The sequence below is a fragment of the Eptatretus burgeri genome, unplaced genomic scaffold, assembly GCF_056783735.1.
Source record: "Eptatretus burgeri isolate ZD-2024b unplaced genomic scaffold, Ebu_testis_v1 Ebu_testis_scaffold_3174, whole genome shotgun sequence".
Classification (NCBI taxonomy): Eukaryota; Metazoa; Chordata; class Myxini; order Myxiniformes; family Myxinidae; genus Eptatretus; species Eptatretus burgeri.
Genome location: NW_028225122.1, coordinates 172,136 through 195,814, shown reverse-complemented (window position 1 = coordinate 195,814; position 23,679 = coordinate 172,136). Strand labels below are relative to the sequence as shown.

Below are 23,679 nucleotides of genomic sequence, written 5' to 3'. Positions count from 1 at the left end.
CCACTCAAACTTTAAAACAAACATCTCACCTCAAAAAAAACATTTTCACTTCTTACACCACTCAAACTTTAAAATGAACATCTCACTTAAAAAAAAAACATTATAACTTCTAACACCACTCAAACTTTAAAACAAACATCTCACCTCAAAAAAACATTTTCACTTCTTACACCATTCAAACTTTAAAATAAACATCTCACCTCAAAAAAACATTATAACGTCTTGCACCACTCAAACTTTAAAATAAACATCTGACCTCGAACAAAACATTATAACTTCTTACACCACTCAAACTTTAAAATGAACATCTCACTTAAAAAAAAAAACATTATAACTTCTAACACCACTCAAACTTTAAAATAAACATCTCACCTCAAAAAAACATTATAACGTCTTGCACCACTCAAACTTTGAAATAAACCACCTCGAAAAAAACATAATAACTTCAAACACCACTCAAACTTTAAAATAAACATCTCACCTCAAAAAAAACATTATAACGTCTTGCACCACTCAAACTTTAAAACAAACATCTCACCTCAAAAAAAAATTTTTCACTTCTTACACCACGCAAACTTTAAAATGAACATCTCACTTAAAAAAAAAAAACATTATAACTTCTAACACCACTCAAACTTTAAAATAAACATCTCACCTCAAAAAAACATTATAACGTCTTGCACCACTCAAACTTTGAAATAAACCACCTCGAAAAAAACATAATAACTTCAAACACCACCAAACTTTAAAATAAACATCTCACCTCGAAAAAAACATTATAACTTCTAACACCACCCAAACTTTAAAATAAACATCTCACCTCGAAAAAAACATTATAACGTCTTGCACCACTCAAACTTTAAAATAAACATCTGACCTCGAACAAAACATTATAACTTCTTACACGACCCAAACTTTAAAATAAACATCTCACTTCAAAAAAACATTGTAACTTCTAACACCACCCAAACTTGAAAACAAACATCTCATCTCGAAAAAAACATGAAAACTTCTTCCACCACTCAAACTTTAAAATAAACATCTGACCTCTAACAAAACATTATAACTTCTTACACCTCAAACTTTAAAATAAACATCTCACCTCAAAAAAACATTATAACGAAACGACCCAAACTTTAAAATAAACATCTCACCTCAAAAAAACATTGTAACTTCTAACACCACCCAAACTTGAAAATAAACATCTCACCTCGAAAAAAACATTATAACTTCTTACACCACTCAAACTTTAAAATAAACATCTGACCTCGAACAAAACATTATAACTTCTTACACCTCAAACTTTAAAATAAACATCTCACCTCAAAAAAAACATTATAACTTCTTACACCACTCAAACTTTAAAATAAACATCTCACCTCAAAAAAATATTTTCACTTCTTACACCACTCAACCTTTAAAATGAACATTTCACCTCAAAAAAAAACATTAAAACTTCAAACATGTAAAATTGGCCATTAAACAAATAATTCAATTCGCGCCAACGTATTTTGCCTTTTCGCAATGTCGTCGCAAGGAAAAACAAAGAGAAGAGAAAAGAGAAAAAAATTTACTTCCTATTTCGGAGCATACCAGCTCACTCTGATGTTACCGAAATTTATGCACCGTCTAATATGAAAACGATCATAACTTGGGGCATTGTGTTTATCTATAAATGCGCATAAGAAATCGAGAAATTATTAGAATACACGAAGTCATCACTCTCCGGAAGCCCGTACGTTGTAACCCGTAATGGGGAACGCGGCTGAGCTTCCCTTCCCCATCGGCCACGCCCACGCAACAACGTGTCTTGTCATTGGTTTGGGAAATAAATGGCCATAACTTGGGAAGCACTTGTCCGATTAATATCAAACCTTGTAAAGGCACATCCTCAGGTCCCCAGCAATATACCTGGCAAGTTTCAATGAGATCGGACCAGTGTTTGTCGAGAAACAGCGGTCACAGACACACACACACACACACGCACACACACACACACACACACACACACACACACACACACACATTGCTGGAATTATAGATAGATAATGATAGACCTACAAGCATATGATAACACAGACTGGTTCTTGATGTACGTTTACCTCACTGTGAATCAACAATGATCAGTAGGTGAACTTACAAAATGTATGTTTGATCAAAATTCCCGGTTTATTAATTTTTTTTCTCCAAAATAAAAAACTTCAGAAACCTGGAACAACCACCGTCACCAACACATCTTACTTACATTGCAACTACCTAAATACGCCACCTACCAAAGGTAATCATCGGAAGTTCCTCGAGCCACCAGGTAATGGATGTTCACGGAGTTGGGCTGGCCAATGCGCTGGACTCTATCCTCTGCCTGAATTAACATCGAGGGGGGAGAGGAGAAAGGGGGAGCATTAAAACAGTGACAGATGAGGGGGTTGAGAAGGTGCATCCAAGCAAAAACCTCAGGGGGAATCATCACAGGATGCATCACTTCCAAATGAACATGAATGATTGAGTTATCCCTCGATGTAAAGATGAACATAATTGTTCAAACCTGGAAACACAAAACAAGACTTCCACGTTATATTTTCTGTGGATCACTGCAAAGCACCATTCCTGGAGAAAATTAAAAGGTCCTCCAAAACCAGCCTTGGGCACAGCAGATGTCATCGAACACAATGCTCCGCCGTTTTAAGACTTACCTCGGGGTTCGGGAAGAGCTCAGCAAAAATAATGAACTAAATATAATGAAATATAAATAATGAAAAATAATAATGAGTCGGATTAACAATGTCTCCTCCAAAAGAACGTGCAACTCGGTCATGTGGGAAGAACCAGAGTAATCCCAGCTCAAAGACATATGAAATGCATAAAATACCAGAAAACAGAGAGGAGTCACAAACAGGAGGGCAGGTACGAATTCAGGGCATGGGGTGCGAAGAGTGTGGGGGGGGTGAGGGGAGGGGGAGGTAGGTGCAATAAAACAGAGAAACGGGGACATATCAAACAAGCTGCTGCAAAACGTCCTCGGTTGAGTCACTCCTTGGAGTTGGTGTGCCATTTGGTGTGCCAGATGGTGCACCAGATGTGCCGTTTAAGAGGAGATAGTGTGATGGACGGACAGACAAACACCGTTTTGGAGATAGTGTGATGGACGGACAGAGAGACACCGTTTAGGAGGAGACAGTGTGACGGACGGACCGACAAACACTGTTGAGGAGATAGCATGACGGACGGACAGACAGACATCATTTAGGAGGAGACAGCGTGACAGATGTAGACCAGACTGAAGTCCAATGTCAATACCCTATTCCCCCCCTCCACCCCCCGTTTTTTTTCGAAAGGTGTGGGGATGAAGATTCCCAACAGTATCACAGAGAAGCAATTCTTCTGGCAGAGTGCTCTTCCTTCACCATCCTCTTTAGAAATGGGTTGAGAGAACAGTCTGGCCTCTCGACTTCAATGCCAGCTGCAGAACAGCTACTACCGGATGCACCTGCTGAGTGGTGTGTTGCAGCCTCCTGGGATGAATTTCCAAAGCTGAACTCTTTTACAAATTACCTGTACGGTATCTTACCTGTGGGAAGCACATTGTCCTGCGTACGTCGTTTACAGACACACCTTTGCAGCAGCATGGGAGAAGCACGGCTCTTCAGCTTGGCCCTCGTGAATATGCACCACAGGTACAACGTTCATGTTGATCACGTGTCACATCACCAAAAGCGAGATGGTCAGAAAGCATGAGCGAAGAATTTGCCAAAGAGTACCTTTGACTACCTGTACCTCTCAATGTCGGTTTGTGTATTTTTTTTGATTTTTTGTAGATTTTTTCTCGTTTTTTTTTGGTTTTTTTTTTTATAACCAAGGGGTCGTGGAGATGTGGTAATTGCAAAGATCTCTAGGAAGAGGTGCACTTCCGTGGCTTTTTGCACCTGCTGCACCTGAAAATCATGGATCTGCCCCAATTATTACCAAAGGGGTCACAACAAACAGGTGAAACCTGGATGGGGAAAACTGGGAAAACAAACGAGATCCTTCCGAGAACAGAAGCCTTGAAGCAGGTGTGGAGATTAGGGGGACGTGAACAAAGGTAGAAAGGCCCACAGGTAGGAAGGAGCGAACGATAAGAGTTCCCATTTGAGCAGACAGCTCATCATGTCGGGATCCAATGTTCAAATCCCATACACCTGTGTTGACTTGTCCATTGTCTTGTCCAGTCCACTTGTCCGATAGATGGATGAAGGTATTTAAATGATGACCAGGTGAGAAAACTTGAGTTGAGATTTTTTTTCACTGCAAGCGAGGGTATCCGTCGCAAGTGTAACGGATCGAAAGATGAAACATCCGTGTGTGCGTGTTTGTACGTCTCATACGGGCAATCTTACGTTCATGAGTGGCAATGCAACCTTGCAGCGCAACGTCTCCATGTTCTTGAGGAAGTGAGATTCATCCTGCAAGCAAAACGAGGTGAAAATGTCCAAGAGACAGACCTAACGAAGGCTATTCTCTGGTCCGAAAACCAACAAAGTGAACAAACGGCAAACATTTCATGATGGCGACGTTCAGACAACATGAAATATAAACAACGGATGACGTGACCAACCATGATGATGAAGGTGAAGGCCAGCTCTTCCAGGTGAGTCTGCATGAGGCTCAGCACGTCATAGCTGATGACTGTGATAACTGCAGCCCCAGGTTTGTCAAGACACTTCATCACCACCTGCACCTCCTGAAGACCCAGTGCCGGGAACCAGCGGCGAAAAGCCTGAATATGAAGACATTTCAAAAGGATTTCTCAATTTCCTGAAGACAACTTGTTACCTCCACCACGAGCGATGGGCGGACATTGTTTCCACCCCCGTCTGTGTTTGTCGATTTGTCTGCGAGCAGGATAGCTCAAAAAGTCATGGACAAATTTGGACTAAACATGGTGGACAGGTTGGGTGCGTGACAAGGACAAACTGATTAGATTTCGGTGAAGGTTCGAATCCAGATCCAGATAGGAGAATTCTTTATTTTTTTATTTTTTCGTGATTCCTCACCGTTGAGAGTTGGGGGCCAAAACGACACAAATATATCTCGATATCTCAAAAAGGTTGTGGACGAGTTGTGACGAAACTTAGTGTCTGAGTTGGTTCGGTGACAAGAACAAGCCGATTCGATTTTGGTTCAGGTTCGAATCCAGATCAGACCTCTCAGCGGCACACAAAACTTGAACTGTTCAGCCTTGCGGAGGTGTGCGCCCCCCCGAGTGCCATTCCAGTTGAGGCAGTCATTAAAGGGTCTGTGTAAGGAGGTTACATTGAAACTCATCAACAAAAATTAACAATTTCAGGTTTTGTATTATCCTGCCGGTATTTTGGATGAAGCCAAGGTTTTGTTGTAGTTTTGGCACTCCAAACACCTGTCCACAACACATAAGCTTATGGCATCTCTCAGTGCAACCACTAATTTTATTTTATTATATAACTTTCACCTTCCTCCCCCCTTAGTGCTCCCAAGTTACTGTCGTGGTAACAACATTTGACTAAATTTGTTGCAGGTGTTAAGTGGTGTGTGAATATTCACCTGTCCTGACTTCTTATCATTCTTGAGTTATTGTTCTTATCAAATGAACTCATTAACTTTTATTAGAACCCAAAATGAAGTGAGAGAGAATGCAGGAATGGGGGCAACATGAGAATGTGAGGGGGTGGAAGAGCTGGAGAATAAGCGGAATGCAAAGTGAGAAAAAAAAATGGGAACAGAGGAGGAGGAAAAATGAAGAGAATGTGAGGGTGGGAGGGAAAACGAAGAGGATGTGAGAGTGGGAGGGAAAACGAAGAGGATGTGAGAGTGGGAGGGAAAACGAAGAGGATGTGAGAGTGGGAGGGAAAACGAAGAGGGTGTGAGAGTGGGAGGGAAAACGAAGAGGATGTGAGAGTGGGAGGGAAAACGAAGAGGATGTGAGAGTGGGAGGGAAAATGAAGAGGATGTGAGAGTGGGAGGGAAAATGAAGAGGATGTGAGAGTGGGAGGGAAAACGAAGAGGATGTGAGAGTGGGAGGGAAAATGAAGAGGATGTGAGAATGGGAGGGTAAAGAACAGCATGGTGTGGGAGGAGAATAAGAACAATGGGATAGTGAAGTTGAATCCTTCATCCCTCACAGACCCCCTTCGACATTCAGAACAAGTGAAGTTGAATCCTTCATCCCTCACAGACCCCCTTCTACATACAGTACAAATTAAGTTGAATCCTTCATCCCTCACAGACCCCCTTCCACATACAGTTGAAGTGAAGTTGAATCCTTCATCCCTCACAGACCCCCTTCTACATTCAGGACAAGTGAAGTTGAATCCTTCATCCCTCACAGACCCCCTTCCACATACAGTGCAAGTGAAGTTGAATCCTTCATCCCTCACAGACCCCCTTCCACAAACAGTGCAAGTGAAGTTGAATCCTTCATCCTTCACAGACCCCCTTCTACATGCAGTACAAGTGAAGTTGAATCCTTCATCCTTCACAGACCCCCTTCTACATGCAGTACAAGTGAAGTTGAATCCTTCATCCTTCACAGACCCCCTTCTACATTCAGTACAAGTGAAGTTGAATCCTTCATCCCTCACAGACCCCCTTCTACATTCAGTACAAGTGAAGTTGAAGACTTGGTATTCCAACGCTGGCGGTGTGGCAAAGGAGATTGACCATGTCCTCGTTGAGGGTCGCTGGAGGATGATCCAGAACTGCAGGGTCTACCGGAGTGCTCAGTTCCTCAATACTGACCACAGGCTTGTTGTCGCAACTCTGAAGCTGCACCTTAAATCCTGGAGAATGGTACCATCCCAGCCGAGGCTGGATGTTGGCAAGCTCAAGGATGAGAGAGTAGCTGAGGAGTTTGCGAACAGGCTGAGTGGACACTTGGGGTGTCTGGGTGCTTTGGGGGGTCCTGAAGAGTTATGGATTACCTTCAAGACCACCGTCCTTGATGTTGCCGGTGGATGTCTTGGAAGTCACCGCAGGGCAAAGAAGAATTATGTCTCTCAAGGGACACTGGATACCATTGACCAGAGTCGCAGGGCCAGGCTGAATGGCAGAGCTGAACTGTTCAGGGAGTTGAGGCGTAAAACTGTACATGCACTGAGGGTGGACAAGGAGGCCTATGTGCGAGGAATCTGTGAGGGGGTAAGCATCACCTGTGGACAGGTGATTCTCATCCCGCTTTCAGGGGAATTCGCGCATTGCGTTCATCCAAGCCCATCCCTCGGAGCACTGCAGTTAGAGCAGAGAGTGGTAGGCTCTTAACAGAGGAGTCTGAAGTGAACACCGGTTACTTTGAGCGGTTGTACCAGGCTGATCCACCAGCTGTCGAGTTGGACGTCAATGGTGTTACAATCCCTGTTGCTGACCCTCCAATCGATTGTGGTCCACCTTCGCTTGTGGAAACACGGGCTGCGGTGAACCGGTTGAAACAGGGTAAAGCTCCAGGGATCTGTGGCATCCAAGCTGAACTTCTCAAGGCTGATGGAAATGCTGCACTCGTGTCGTTGCATGCAGTTTACTGCTCTGCCTGGAACACAAGCATCATCCCAACTGATTGGAAGAGGGGCCTTGTTGTCCCTCTCTGGAAAGAGAAGGGTGATCGCCAAGACTGCAACAACTACCGAGGGGTGACGCTGCTCTCAGTGCCGGGCAAGGTCTTTGCTCGGATAATTCTTGATAGTGTTTGCCACCATCTGCTTGAGCACCAGCGTCAAGAGCAGTCAGGCTTTACACCAAAGAGGTCAACGATTGACCGTATCCTTGCTCTTCGTGTCCTCACCGAACGCAGACGAGAGTTTCGGCAGGGGCTGCTTGCAGCCTATGTTGATCTCTGTAAAGCGTTCGATTCAGTGAATCGGGATGTCCTCTGGAGGATTCTTGGTCTTCGTGGGGTGCCACCAAAACTGATCGATCTGATGTCTGAACTCTACTCTGGTACTGAGAGTGCTGTGAAGTGTGGTGGTACCATCTCTGACTTATTTGCAGTTGTTACTGGAGTTCGTCAGGGGTGTGTACTGGCCACCACACTTTTCAGCACTTGTATGGACTGGATTTTAGGGAGGATGTCGGAAAGATCAAGCTGCGGTATATCGTTTGGGAATGTCAAGATCTCGGACCTTGATTTCGCAGATGATGCAGTCATCTTTGCGGAGACTTTAAATATCCTTTTGGGGGCTCTCAAGGTGCTGAATGAGGAGTCGGAGCCGCTGGGATTACGTTTTTCTTGGGTCAAAACTAAGATCCAGGCTTTCAATGACATCTTGGATGCTGCTGTCCTGTCTGTGCCTGTTTGTGGTGAGGATGTTGAGGTCGTGGAGAGATTCACTTACCTTGGAAGTGATATTCATGTCTCCGCTGGCTGTGAGTCAGAGGTCAATAGACATCTGGGTCGGGCCTGGGGAGTCATGGATTCACTGGATCATGGGGTGTGGCGCTGCCGGTACCTGTGCGGGAGGACGAAAATCCGAGTTTTTAGGTCCTTGGTACTTCCAGTCTTGCTCTATGGATGCGAGACTTGGACTCTGACCAAGGATCTGAGATGGAGACTTAATTCCTTTGGTACCAGGTCTTTTCGGCGAATCCTTGGCTATCGCAAGTCCGATTTTGTGTCCAACGAGCGGTTGCTGAGAGAGACTCGGATGAGATTTGTTACCTGCATGGTCCGTGAGCGTCAGTTGCAGCTGTATGGACATGTGGCTCGTTTTCCTGACGCTGATCCTGCTCACCAGATTCTCTCAGCGAGGGAGTCTCGTGAGTGGAGGATGCCAATGGGCTGACCACATGCCTCGTGGTTGCAGCAGGTTGACCAGCATCTCAAGGAGATGGGGATGGGCCTGGCATCTGCCTGGGGGAAGGCCAGACCGAGGCCCCTGGAGTACCGCGGAAAGTGGACGCAGCGACGCGCTGTTCTGGCACATGCTCCCATACCTGACCTGACCCCCATCGGCCACGCCTTCGCAGAAACGTGTCCTGTCATTGGTTTGGTAAATAAATGGCCATAACTTGGGAAACAGCTGAAACGGATGAAGAAGAACGATATCAAACCTTGAAAAGGCACATACTCAGGTCCTCAGCGTCAATTGTGACGTCATATCAAACGAAGAAGAATTGTGACGTCAATTGTGACGTCATAGCATCGTGTCCTGTGATTGGTTTGGTAAATAAATGGCCACGGTGCTATGACGTCATAATTGACGTCACAATTGACGCTGGGGACCACAGTATGTCAGTGCGTGCCCATTCGTGCGTGGCCGTATGTGCAAAAAAATATAAAATATATTTTTTTAAATCTTTCAAACCGCGTGCCAGAAATAACAACCACACAGGCCGTTCCTTCGCTCTCGCGTGCCCGTACGTGCGTGGCCATACGTGCGTGGCCGTACGTGCAAAAAAACTTTTTTTTAACTTTCAAACCGCGTGCCAGAAACAACAACCACACAGGCCGTTCCTTCACTCTCGCGTACTCGTACGTGCGTGGCCGTATGTGCGTGGCCGTACGTGCAAAAAAAAACTTTCAAACAATCACACAGGCCGTTCCTTCGCTCTCGTAAACGACGACTGGATTGGGGCATTGTGTTTCTATCGAGAACTTATTAGAATACAGGAAGTCATCACTATCCGGAAGTCCGTACGTTGTAACCCGAAACGGTGAACGCTGCTGAGGATCTCTTCCCCAACGGCCACGCCTACACAGCAACGTGTCCTGTCGTTGGTTTGGTAAATAAATGGCCATAACTTGGGAAATAGCTGAAACGGATGAAGAACGATATCAAACCTTGAAAAGGCACATACTCAGGTCCCCAGTGTCAATTGTGACGTCATATCAAACAAAGAAAAATTGTGACGTCAAAGCACCGTGTCCTGTGATTGGTTTGGTAAATAAATGGCCATAACTTGGGAACCACTTGTCCGATTAATATCAAACCTTGAAAAGGCACATCCACAGGGCCCCAGCAATATACATGGCAAGCTTCAATTAGATCGGACCAGTGGTTGTTGAGAAACAGTGGTTTACTTATATAAATAGTTTATAACGAACGTAGTGAGCTTCCTACTTCACGCGTGCACATGAGAGAATAGGAAACAACAACAACAACAGCACAATATCCTGGCAATTTGGAATCCGTGTCGTTGGTTATGACCCTTTTGCTTCCGGTTTTTTTTAAACGCTGTGTGGTGTATAAACACGATTGGGTTTTATTTCTATCTTCTGAATATTACTTAATGCGTGCACATGAGAGAATAGGAAACAACAACAACACAATACCCTGCCAATTTGGAATCCGTGTCGTTGGCTATGACCCTTTTGCTTCTGTTTTTTTTTGCTTCCGGTTTTTGTCATGGGGAATGATGCATGCCGAGAGATAAAGGCATCGTCGGAGACATGAAAGACCCAAATATCAGACATGGTGTATATTTCCTCCACTGATTTTAATAAAGATATCTCCCGCATCACAAAAAATTATTTTGAATCGTGATTTACATTATTTGATCGCTGATCCCGAATCCAGGCCGAAGTAACCAGAAATTACGTATTCAGTTGTGAAAAAGTTATAGGTAAAGTCAGAAGCGAATGCAAGAAGAATTCTACGTTCGCTTCTCGTATTTATTTTTTTAGATGAGATCCTGTTCTAGGCGGTGTAGTTGTTGTTGTGAAGGTCATGTTGAGGTATAATGTTGAGGTTATATTAATTTTTTTTAGATGAGATCCTGTTCTCGGTGGTGTAGTTGTCGTTGTGAAGGTAATGTTGAGGATTTTTTTTTTCAGATGAGATCCTGTTCTAGGCAGCGTAGTTGTTGTTGTGAAGGTAATGTTGAGGATTTTTTTTTTCCCAGATGAGATCCTGTTCTGGGCGGTGTCGTTGTTGTGAAGGTAATGTTGAGGTAATATTTACTTTTTCAGATGAGATCCTGTTCTAGGCAGTGTAGTTGTCGTTGTGAAGGTAATGTTGAGGTAATATTTATTTTTTTTAGATGAGATCCTGTTCCAGGTGGTGTAGTTGTCGTTGTGAAGGTAATGTTGAGGTAATATTAATTTTTTTAGATGAGATCCTGTTCCAGGTGGTGTAGTTGTCGTTATGAAGGTAATGTTGAGGTAATATTTATTTTTTTTAGATGAGATCCTGTTCCAGGTGGTGTAGTTGTCGTTGTGAAGGTAATGTTGAGGTAATATTAATTTTTTTAGATGAGATCCTGTTCCAGGTGGTGTAGTTGTCGTTGTGAAGGTAATGTTGAGGTAATATTAATTTTTTTAGATGAGATCCTGTTCCAGGTGGTGTAGTTGTCGTTGTGAAGGTAATGTTGAGGTAATATTTACTTTTTCAGATGAGATCTTGTTCTAGGCAGTGTAGTTGTTGTCGTGAAGGTAATGTTGAGGTAATATTTATTTTTTTTAGATGAGATCCTGTTCCAGGTGGTGTAGTTGTCGTTGTGAAGGTAATGTTGAGGTAATATTAATTTTTTTAGATGAGATCCTGTTTCAGGTGGTGTAGTTGTCGTTATGAAGATAATGTTGAGGTAATATTTATTTTTTTACATGAGATCCTGTTCTTGGCGGTGTAGTTGTCGTTGTGAAGGTAATGTTGAGGTAAAAGGTAAATTCAGAAGCGAATGTAAGAAGAATTTTACGTTCGCTTCAAGGCTTTGCCGATTCCATCTTATAAATACCGTTTATACGAGAAACAGTCTATATAAATAAACACAGCCCTCTGTATTCACGAAGTTCCTTGAGTTTTTCCCTCGATATGAGAGCATTTTCTCCTTCGCAACTACAGTATGTTGCTGTAACTTATCTCCAAGGATGCACCTGTGTGCGAGTAGTGTAACTTGTTAAAATAAATAATGGGAAAGTTATCAAAGATGAAGGCCCAAACGATTGGGGAAAACAAACAATTTAATGGTTCACACCTGAACACCTGATCATGAGGACGTGCAAAGAATAAACCCTGACAAATGATGTGAAGAACTTCCGACAAGAGGAAGAACAAACACAGATATGGGTTGAAATATGTCCCAAAGTTTGAGAAACAAAATAGCATTCCAGTTCAAGTTTAAAATCTATACTTATTGTGTGATTGTGTGTTTCTGTGATTGTTTGAGTGTATTAATGTGGTTGTGTGTGTGTTTGTGAATGCGTGTATCCATCACCATTTTGGTAAAGGGTCATATTTGTTTGAACAAGTTGTGAAGTTTTCTTGTTCTCAGTTTTGTTCCAATGGATATTTTCAAGATCGTCACTGAACCCCAGGTCGTCTCTAACTGTAGTTAGTTTGAAGTAATAGTCATTCCCAGAGATATTTTTGAAGATCTCAGTGAGGTTCTTCTTTATCACTCCAATTGCTCCAGCTGTCACTGACACAATGTCGACACTCTTCAATTTCCAGGTTATTTTGACTTCATTTTCCAGATCCCGGTATTTTGTTATTTCCCTGATATCACGGTATTCACACCGAAGTCGCTGGGTCCTCGCACCTCTGTTGTATCTTCGTGTGTATTTTTTGATGACGAGATAAAGTTGATGACGAAACAAATGCCATGTTACAAACAGAACACTTGTGGGGTTTATCCCTGGAATGTCTTCGTTCATGTTTATGTAAACTTGATGATCGATTAAACGCCTTGTTACAAACAGAACACATGTGGGGTTTATCCCCAGAATGTATTCGTTCATGTTGATGTAAAGTTGACGATTGATTAAACGCCTTGTTACAAACAGAACACTTGTAGGGTTTCTCCCCGGAATGTATTCGTTCATGTTTCTGTAAAGTTGATGATTGACTAAACGCCTTGTTACAAACAGAACACTTGTGGGGTTTATACCCCGTATGTATTCGTTCATGTTTATGTAAACTTGATGATCGATTAAACGCCTTGTTACAAACAGAACACTTGTAGGGTTTCTCCCCAGAATGTATTCGTTCATGGTTATGTAAAGTTGATGATTGACTAAACGCCTTGTTACAAACAGAACACTTGTAGGGTTTACACCCCGTATGTATTCGTTCATGGTTACGTAAATTTGATGAAGAAACAAATGTTTTGTTGCAAACAGAACACTTGTGGGGTTTATCCCCGGAATGTGTTTTTTGATGATAATTTAAATTTGATGAAGAAAAGAAGGCCTTCGAGCACACAGAACATTTGTGGGGTTTATCCCCGGAATGTACTCGTTCATGGTCATGTAAAGTTGATGATCGATTAAACGCCTTGTTACAAACAGAGCATTTGTGGGGTTTATCCCCAGAATGTACTCGTTCATGTTGACGTGAAGTTGACGATTGAGAAAACGCCTTGTTACAAACAGAACACTTGTAGGGTTTCTCCCCGGAATGTATTCGTTCATGGGTATGTAAAGTTGATGATTGCTTAAAGGCCTTGTTACAAACAGAACACTTGAAGGGTTTATCCCCGGAATGTACTCGTTCATGTTTCTGTAAACTAGATGATTGATAAAACGCCTTGTCACACACAGAACACTTGTGGGGTTTATCCCCGGAATGTGTTTTTTGGTGATAATTGAAACCTGATGACGAGAAAAAGGCCTTGTGACACACGGAACAATTGTAGAGTTTCTCGTTTCCTTGGATGTGCTTGATCGCCTTTAAACAACTTTTGTGGTTGTTCAAAGAGATGTGGTTGATCGCCTTTAAACAACTTTTGTGGTTGTTCAAAGAGACGCTGGTCAATTTATCATTGTCCTGACAAGAAGGCATTTTCTGATTGAAATGATCTTCTTCATCAAACTGGGCAGAGTTGGTAAAAGAAACGATTTCTTTATCTGCAAAGACAATGAAACACAAAACTAACTGGAAATCATCTGAAAATACATCAGCAGAACCCGTCCCCACCCCACACCCGTAGACCCCCTGAGACCCCGTTTTTTAATGTCGTGTGCAAACTTTAGTAAATCCTGGGAGATTCAGGTTTTGTTCAAGTTTCATTGAAATTGCGTGTCGTTATATATATATTGTGACGTCCACGGGACTTGAACAGTCCCGTCAACGTAGAATGAGCCGAAACAATGGAGGCGGTTTATATTTTTTATTACCCAAAGATGGCGGTTTTAATCGCTCTACCGCAAACGGGACGAGGAAGGTGGCACGAGTCGCTTTTCACTGAGTTAATAACGTTTATTTCTCTAACCAGAAATAATAAGACTCGGCAAGAGGAGGGATCTGGGGCGATTCGACGGGATGGTGGTGTGGATTCGGGCGTGGGGAAAACACAAACAATTCCAATGGAAATACAAATCTCAAACCCTCTAAGGCGCCAGGTACACACACACACACACACACACACACACACACACACACACACACACACACACACACACACACACACACACACACACACACACACACACACACACACACACACACACACACACACAAAACGTAGCTGGTCCTGGTGGTCAGGCTGGCCCATGGTGTAGACGCAACAGTCCCTGGATTGGCGTCGGACGAGCTGGCGTTGCGCTCGTCAGGGCCAGGAGACACCGTGGTGCTGTCGACCTCCTGTTGTCGGCGCAAGTCCGCTCACAGCCGCCAGGGAGCCAGTTGTGGCGCCAAGTTGCGAGCAGGAGAGGGAGGCAGGTCCGCCCGCCGTTCGACCCCGTACTCCGAGCCAGCAGAACCCCAGAGCCAACCGAGGTGAGGCACGAGGCACAGCAAGGCCACGAGACACGATGAATCCAGGATCGAATCAGCGCAACAAAACAGCACGCTCCCAGCACAACAGCCTCCCCCAAAACGGTTTTTCTTTTTCGATCTTCTTCCTCCCACCTCTTTTCCCCGAACAGAACCTTTTTATCCTCGAGTCCTCTTCACTTCCAATCGAGCAGTTTTATTGGCCCTCCGCCGTCGCCTTCCGCCAATCGTGATCACGGGGCGGAGCCATCCGCAGCACTGTCCTGTGACGTCACGGCAAGCCTTCCATGGAATACGAACAGGGTTTACGCAGACACACTTACCCTATCCCGTCTCCCTATCTAATTACGTGACAATTATCATTTCCCCCTTGAAGAAATGGACATTTACTGGACAACTTATCACCACTGAATTGCTACTTATTACATCGAGATCCTGGTAAACTCGAACAGCATGGCATACCTAATTAAACATCCTAATTACCCTTTGAATGCATACCCCCCCTCAGACGTAACAATATTGTTGCGAATTCGTGCCCGCCGGCGTGCGAGCGGCCACGTAACTCGAATCGCAGCACGTCGCCCACCGGACGGACAATTCTGTCGTGACCCTCTCGGATGAACGCCGGGAACAAGTCACGGGTGGGCCTTTCGGCCTCACCACGTTCGTGCCAATCGGCCCCCCGCATGGGATAGGGTTGTTCGCCAAATTCGACCTACCTAAGTACCCACACGGAGGGTAGACCTGGCGATCGCACCTCGCCGCAGGTCGACTCCGGACACGGGCCACTTAAGCGACCCGTTCCGTACTATCGGGATAACCGAGCGGTGTTATCGTCGACCTCGACGGTTCCGATTAATTATCGGGCGTATTAAGCCCACTACCAACCCTTTACTTGAAGCAAGATGGAGATTCAATTAAAGAAAAGACGAAGCGAAACGGGAAAACAGTTCAACATAAGGCACATTTATTCCGCGGCACATGGAAAGCACACATATACAATTACAACAATTATGCACCAAAAGCAATTGCAATAAAAGAAATACAACAATGCAGATCTACTACCGACTACGCGAGCACACGGCAACACTTACACAGTTTTACTTTACAGACGCCGCCGACAACACATTTATTCAAAAGCAAAAGAAAAGGGCCACCCTCAAAGACAAGGGGGCAGACGGGGCCTGTGGGCCGCGAGACCGGGTGGATCCTACCCGTGTCTTGTGATGAGCCGCAAATGTGGCAGCGGTGCCCCGACTCCGCGCTCCTTCGCGGGTTTCGTTGGCACTGCTTGGAGTGGTGTGGGAACGGGGCCCCCTTTTCGCACTATCTCAGCGCGGGGGGAAAAAAGGGGGGATTGCTGATGCTCTGGGGAAAGAGGATAGCTGGCTTGCTTGGGTCCCGCGACGAGCGACTCCACTGCGACCTCGTCGCCGACCGCCCTTTTCCTTGCCTCGGACCCGGGCTATCCGGTCCCCTCCGCAATTCTCCTCAGCCGACTGCAGCAAATCACCTCGACCGCGCTCCAGGCTTCAGGCTTCCCCTCTCTGCAGCTCCCCGACAGACTCCGAACCCCGACAGAATGCCACTCTCCAGACCCGATTCTCCTCAGCCGACTGCCTCCAACATTTCTCCAACTCAAACTGACCAAATTCGCCCCGCTCTCGGCGCTTTATAGTCCGGCAGGAGAACCCATATGCAAATTTCTGGATCAGAACGAGCTCGGGGGTGGAGCCACGCTCGCCCATTGGACGGAGAAAAAGGGGTGTGAGTCTCCCCTGATCCTCGAATTTGCATATATCGATTCTACTCCGACGCGCCTGGAGGCGGGGCCAAACCACCCCGCGCTTGCTGATTGGATGGATCAGAAGTGGGCGTGTATCATTCCTGATCCGACTTCTCCTCGGAAAGGCCGCTATTTGCACCCGCGGCTCGGCGCGCGTCCCGCACGAGGCCAGGACAGCCAGTGATGTTTGGAATGGTGGTGATGCGATGTTTGCGGGAGCGAGTTGTGAAGGTAAAGGTCGTGGCTGTTGGCGTTGTTGTTTTGAAGCGGCGTTGTGGTTGGTGGTTGTTGTGTGATGGCGGTTGAGACATGGTTGGTTCAAAATAAAGATAGAACAGAAAAACGGCTATCTTAAAAGGTCGCAGCCCAAATGAATCACATTTATTCCCTCTAAACAACGGGTTTGGGGCAAACTACACATGTACTTACAGAGATATCTCACCTACGGGACCTGAATGGTGGTTTGCGAATTTCCTCAACCGCAACAATATGTATATTTATTTTTTTGATACCGATATACAGTGGGGAGAACAAGTATTTGATACACTGCCGATTTTGCAGGTTTTCCCACTTACAAAGCACATAGAGGTCTGTAATTTTTATCAGAGGTACACTTCAACTGTGAAAGGCGGAATCTAAAACAAAAATCCTGAAAATCACATTGTATGATTTTTAAATAATAGGGACAAATAATAGGACATCAGGGACAAAATTGTGGACTAGCACAAGGCTGGGATGGGCTACAGGACAATAGGCAAGCAGCTTGGTGAGAAGGCAACAACTGTTGGCACAATTATTAGAAAATGGAAGAAGTTCAAGATAACAGTCAATCTCCCTCGGTCTGGGGCTCCATGCAAGATCTCACCTCGTGGAGCCTCAATGATCATGAGAAAGGTGAGGGATCAACCCAGAACTACACGGCAGGACCTGGTCAATGACCTGAAGAGAGCTGGGACCACAGTATCAAAGAAAACCATAAGTAACACACTACGCTGTCATGGATTAAAATCCTGCAGCGCACGCAAGGTCCCTCTGCTCAAGCCAGCGCATGTCCAGGCCCGTCTGAAGTTTGCCAATGACCATCTGGATGATCCAGAGGAGGAATAGGAGAAGGTCATGTGGTCTGATGAGACCAAAATAGAGCTTTTTGGTTTCAACTCCACTCGCCGTGTTTGGAGGAAGAAGAAGGATGAGTACAACCCCAAGAACACCATCCCAGCCATGAAGCATGGAGGTGGAAACATCATTCTTTGGGGATGCTTTTCTGCAAAGGGGACAGGACGACTCCACCGTATTGAGGGGAGGATGGATGGGGCCATGTATCATGAGATCTTGGCCAACAACCTCCTTCCCTCAACAAGAGCATTGAAGATGGGGCGTGGCTGGGTCTTCCAGCATGACAACGACCTGAAACACACAGCCAGGGCAACTAAGGAGTGGCTCCGGAAGAAGCATCTCAAGGTCCTGGAGTGGCCTAGCCAGTCTCCATACCTGAACCCATTAGAAAATCTTTGGAGGGAGATGAAAGTCTGTGTTTCCCAGCGACAGCCCAGAAAACTGAAGGATCTGGAGAAGATCTTTTTGGAGGAGTGGGCCAAAATCCCTGATGCAGTCTGTGTAAACCTGGTTAAGAACTACAGGAAACATCTGATCTCTGTAATTGCAAACAAAGGTTTCTGTACCAAATATTAAGTTCTGTTTTTCTGATGTATTAAAATACTTATTTCATTTAATAAAATGCAAATTAATTATTTTAAAATCATACAATGTGATTTTCAGGAGTTTTGTTTAAGATTCCGCCTTTCACAGTTGAAGTGTACCTTTGATAAAAATTACAGACCTCTACGTGCTTTGTAAGTGGGAAAACCTGCAAAATCGGCAGTGTATCAAATACTTGTTCTCCCCACTGTATCAGTGGGGTCAAACTGGTATATTGCTGTGGGCCGGGGTTCGTTGAGGATAAACGACCACTCGGTGGAGCAGTGGAGTCGTCTCCCACCGAACACCCGGAATTTGGTCGTGACTCCCGGACAACTCTGAAAGGTCACAGGTCACTGAGAGGATCGTGGTCGCCAATATTTTGACGGCGTGAGGTGGGGTCCACTTGTCTTACTCCAATTTACCTAAGTACTCATGCCTTCCAACTACCGGGGAAACCACACCGAGTTTCGAGTCGCGATCACCGACTCGGATCCTGCGTAACCGAGCTGAAGTTACCAAAGCCGCGCCGGACCAAATGAACAATTTACCGGCACGAACGGCCTTAGTAATTCTCAATACGCACCATGCCAGGACAACGGAGGAAAGCACAGAAAACGAGCTGGTACATTTAACAGGGGTTTATTTATAAGGGAGGGGGACACAGAGAGCAGAGTTAAACCGACTAAAAGTAATGCAGGTATGTACAAGGAACTTAAATAATTCTACTTTAAGACGGGCCCACACACAGACACACACCTAAAGAAATGGACCCCGTCGGGTCTTTATTGAAGGGTTCCAGTTCGAGGAAAGGTGAGCTGGAGACCAGAGCCTGTGCTTGGACCTGTCCACCTCATGTGGTCTTCGACGATCCGGCTCGGCGGGACTCGAACCCGCAACACGATACCGCTCCAAGCACTAGGTGCCGCACTCTCCAACCGGCCACGCACCAATCAACCAAGACCAAGGAGATCAGAGACGACGATGATCCAGGACCAGAAGAACCAGCCAGAACCAAGATCCACGACACCCAGGACGACGATGACTTTCACGACAAAAGCTCCCAGCCTGGTATTCCTTTATATTCCTTTTTCCTCCAGGGTGAGCAAATCGCCGTCTGAGGTGTTCTCCACCCTCATTGGACGGGGCGTCGTTGGAAAGTCGCTCTCTGTGGCCATCTCAACCCTCATTGGCCGGCGTGTCGTGGGAAAGTCGCTCTCTGTGGCCATCTCAACCCTCATTGGCCGGCGTGTCGTGGGAAAGTCGCTCTCTGTGGCCATCTCAACCCTCATTGGCCGGCGTGTCGTGGGAAAGTCGCCTCCTGTGGCGTGATTGGACAAGGGGCACGCCCCTGCCATCCTGGGCGGAGTCCCGGTCTGAGGCGATGGAAATCTCCGCCCACGTACGTGGCCGAACGCATGTGGGCAATGGCGTCGGTGTGTGAAGTGAAGTGAAGGAGATTTGTTGTCAACGAAATTCCGCAGCACACACATGTAATTCCCGTTAGACACAGTTAGAGGGCCCTAACTACAAACACACACTTACCGATATAACTGTTCTATGAGGACCTGAATGTTGAGTGCTCATGGCTGCCAGATTCGTAACATAACGGTTTATCAATATCATTGAAATAAAAAACAAATTGAGAATCTAATTTTTTTTCCGCAAGTTCCAAAAATACACAATGGTCCAATCGTCCATTGTGTATTCATACGTGACGTACACATCATTGACACACGGTAACTTTTCAATGTACTGTATTCCGACACGGAGCTTTCTTTTCCCCCATGAGAAGGGTTATTTTACTTCCAACTACAACTTGTCTTAAAAATGATTTTGTTTGAAGGTGAGATTAGTATTGGTAACCGACATAGGACGAAATCCATCGACATCGCAGCACCGGGATGACTATCGTGGAACCTTGCACCGGTATCGCTTTAATTCCGATTTCACTACCATACCGGTATCTTTTTCATCCTGCTATCACTTTCATACCGGTAAAGTTTACTGACTCGGCACACGATTTCTAAAACACATCCGATTCATAAAAAATAACAACCAATTGGCAATTGCTTTCAATCAGCCACGATGGAAAAGAAAAACACGATTGCTTGTACGAGTGTTCTCAGATGTTGAAGTTTAAAAGTTAAATCCCACTGTACTTACTTCCTGTTACTTCTTGACCTCATACGTTTCACGGTTCCTGGTCCATGTTTGGCCGAGACGCCGAATGTATCAAAGCATTTAAAATCATGTACGCTATTTAAACATTTGTAAATACCTTTCTTCGATTTGTTGGTGATATACAGGGGTTTATCGATGTTTTTTCGGTATTCCGTGATTGACTATTTCTGTGATCGTGATGTGGATGCAAATTTCTCCAAAGTTAGCATATTTTGTTTAAGGATGATAAAAAATACATAAAAAATGTTGCCAATTAAACTTGATTGGAACCATGTGGTAGAACCATGTGGGGTGCAATTGTGCGAACAACACATTTGTTTGTCCACATTGGGATTTAGTGATTAATGGTGAATAACATTCCTCCACCAGGATGAACAGTTTACATTTTGTGTCCCACCGATAGGTTGGATCTGCTGACCTGAACCAAAATTTAGTTGGCTTGTTATTGTCATCTGACCAGTGATCCACCAAGTTTTGTGAAAGTCCATCCACAACTTTTTTTAGGGTTCTAAAGGGTGTGAGGATGAAAAATGACGATTTTGAAAACTTGACCTCAAGATGACCTATGACCTCAAAATCAATTGTGTTCTCAGATGAGACGACACAACTACCTCCACAACTTGGTAAAGTTCCATGATGATCGGTTTAGACTTGTGACCTGTCGGTGATGAACAATCAAACAGACAGAATGATCAATATATTTAAAATCACTCACAGAGCGACACCTGGCAAAACTCGGAAGAGAACATACCTGTCCGCCAGGTGGAACACGTCACATTTTGTCTGCCACTGATAGGACGGATCTGTATCTGGACTTGAACCAGAATCGAATCGTCTTGTTATTGTCACCGAACCAACTCATCCACCGATCTTCAACATAACTTATTGAAATATCATGATGTACATCGTTTTTGGTCCTCGTCTCTCCATGGTGAAGAATTACTTCCGGTATTAAAAACATTCCTGGATCTGGATTCTGATCAGATTTCACCAAAATCGAATCAATTTGTCCTTGTCACACACCGAACCTGTTCACCAAACTCCGTCCGAATCCATCCACAACTTCTTAACATATCCTGCTTAGAGATAAACAAACATGGATGAAAACATAACGTCCGTCCAACCTGGGGGGTGGAGGGAACAACGATGTGTGAGGAGGAGGGAGGAGCACGGATTTCCCCGACACGTTGATGACGTCATACCTCAGGTGATATCCCATCCCCAGCTCACCAACCCCCCCCCCCCCCCCGATCCCTCTCAACTAACCGGGCAGACTTTGCTGATCCTGACAGTCGAGGAATTGTGCTGCGGTCAGTAACGTGTCCATGTATATCGCTGGTTATTCAAATGGAGGATCCGGATCTCAGGGCTTCCCCGTGTCCCCCTCCACTCCATCACAGCTCCCTCCAAGGACCGATTTCCTTTGATCTGCGATGTACTCGCGACCTGAGGCCCGACCTCCCCAAACGAACTGCGTACTCGCTCATCCGTCCCCTCCTCGAGTGCAGAACGGGGCTCAAACCCCGTTATTAGGTCTCAGGGAAACGAACCACCGAACATTCCGTTCTCTCGTCCCCATTCCCCGACTTTGAGGGTTCATCGCGATCAGGGGTCACACAGAGGAAGATGATACACAAAACATTACAGAATTGTCCGCAAAATGGCGGAAGACGTGAGTGTGACGAGGATCACGTGGCACCAAAACAGCGGGTGAGTAACAAAAAGCGGTCTGGATGTTTGGATTCGGAGCGACTTTTATGCGGAATCTCTTTTCCCAGGCGAACATAAGTAAATTCAACTGAACGGGAAAACTCGTCTGGGCTGAGTTTCAACACCATAACGGGAAAAATGGGTAAAAGTACCCGTTCCACAGAACTCCCAATCACCCCACATACCATTCCCACAGACCCACCATCACCCCCACACACCCCTCCCACAGACCCACCATCACCCCACATACCCACCCTCACCCCACAGACCCACCATCACCCCACAGACCCACCATCACCCCAAAATACCCACCATTACCCCACACACTCCTGCCACAGACCCACCATCACCCCACATACCCGCCATCACCCCCACACACCCCTCCCACAGACCCCCAATCACACCACACACCCCTCCCATAGACCCACCATCACCCCAAACACCCCTCCCACAGACCCACCATACCCCCCACACACCCCTCCCCCAGACCCACCATCACCCCAAACACCCCTCCCACAGACCCACCATAACCCCCACACACCCCTCCCCCAGACCCACCATCACCCCACACACCCCTCCCCCTCATCATAACTCCCACCCCCACAAACCCCATTAAAACTTTTACATTCCAATTTAAGAAAGTCCTCTCTGACCAATCACCTTCAGCTTGATGAATTCTCCACCTCCTTCCTTTATCTCTGACTCTGGTTCAGGGTTACTCTCCTGTTGAAAGGACATTTGGACCTTTATCCACTTAAAAACAACTTCCACCTTAAAAAAACCACAATAACATCCAAACACGTTGAGATATCCATCCAAGCTCATCGACTGTGAAAAGGATGAACAACTGGGAACTTCAAATATAAACGGTCGATGACCAGGAGACAAAAAACGAACCAGCTCTCTTTCCGCCAACAAAGAAAGCTTCGCTGTCAGGTCAGGTGGGGAGAGGATTCATGACGTTTGAAGCTTGTTGCTGTTGTTGGGTTCTTGGTGGTGGAATAGTGGTCGATATTTGGAATGTGCACCCATTGATCAGAAAGCTGCCGGACCGCACCCACATCTGTTCCTTAACAACAACCACATCTGTCCCTTGACAACAACCACAATGACACCAAACCCATATTATATGGCCTCCATCTTGGTTTTCTGGTGGTCCGAACACATAAGACCTGTCGACCTCTTCTGATTACACACTGCCTGGGTTTGTGTTTTTGCATCCCAGGTTGTGACCACATCGCGGTCATTTCTCACTTGGTTTCTTTAATTTAATTTTTTTTTAAAGTCTGGGAAAGTGTGCTTTCTTCTGTCCCTGGGAGAAAGGTAACGATGCATTTTTACAGGAAAATCAACAAACTCCATCACCACTTCCCAGTTAACCCTGAAAATACGGTTAACCAAGTAAATCATCCGACGACCTCAACCCCATCGACCACGTTTGGGATGAATTGGAAAGCCGACTGCGAGCCAGACCGAATTGACCAACACCAATGTCCGACCTCACGAATGCTCTTGTGGCTGATTGGAAGCAAATCCCCGCAACAATGTTCCAACATCTGATGGAAAGCCTTCCCAGAAGAGTGGAGGCCGTAAAAGCATCAAAGGGGGATCATCTCCGTGTTGATGCCCATGATTTTGGAATGAGAC

General features: G+C 45.4%; 2 protein-coding genes across 6 annotated transcripts in view; both read right to left on the bottom strand.

Annotated features, from left to right (window-relative positions):
* Nucleotides 1-1,591: 1,591 nt before the first annotated feature.
* The window catches only part of LOC147006445 (uncharacterized), a 145,834-nt gene continuing 123,746 nt past the window's right edge, over nucleotides 1,592-23,679 (bottom strand). The window contains exons 3-5 of one of the 2 annotated variants that reach the window (XM_085868785.1): nucleotides 4,595-4,756; nucleotides 4,377-4,442; nucleotides 1,592-2,362 (exon numbers count right to left, since the gene is read on the bottom strand). In XM_085868785.1, coding sequence (XP_085724911.1) covers nucleotides 2,270-2,362; nucleotides 4,377-4,442; nucleotides 4,595-4,756 — 321 coding nt within the window. In that variant the 3' untranslated portion in view covers nucleotides 1,592-2,269. The remainder of the gene's footprint in view (nucleotides 2,363-4,376; nucleotides 4,443-4,594; nucleotides 4,757-23,679) is intronic. The other variant, XM_085868786.1, reaches the window with a different exon arrangement.
* Nucleotides 11,399-23,679, bottom strand: part of LOC147006449 (uncharacterized) — a 91,748-nt gene continuing 79,467 nt past the window's right edge. Inside the window, exons 1-2 of one of the 4 annotated variants that reach the window (XM_085868776.1) lie at nucleotides 21,589-22,236; nucleotides 11,399-13,786 (exon numbers count right to left, since the gene is read on the bottom strand). In XM_085868776.1, coding sequence (XP_085724902.1) covers nucleotides 12,453-13,786; nucleotides 21,589-21,649 — 1,395 coding nt within the window. In that variant the 5' untranslated portion in view covers nucleotides 21,650-22,236 and the 3' untranslated portion in view covers nucleotides 11,399-12,452. Of the gene's footprint in view, nucleotides 13,787-21,073; nucleotides 21,538-21,588; nucleotides 22,237-23,679 lie in introns of those variants that run through there. The other 3 variants (XM_085868777.1, XM_085868775.1, XM_085868778.1) reach the window with 3 other exon arrangements.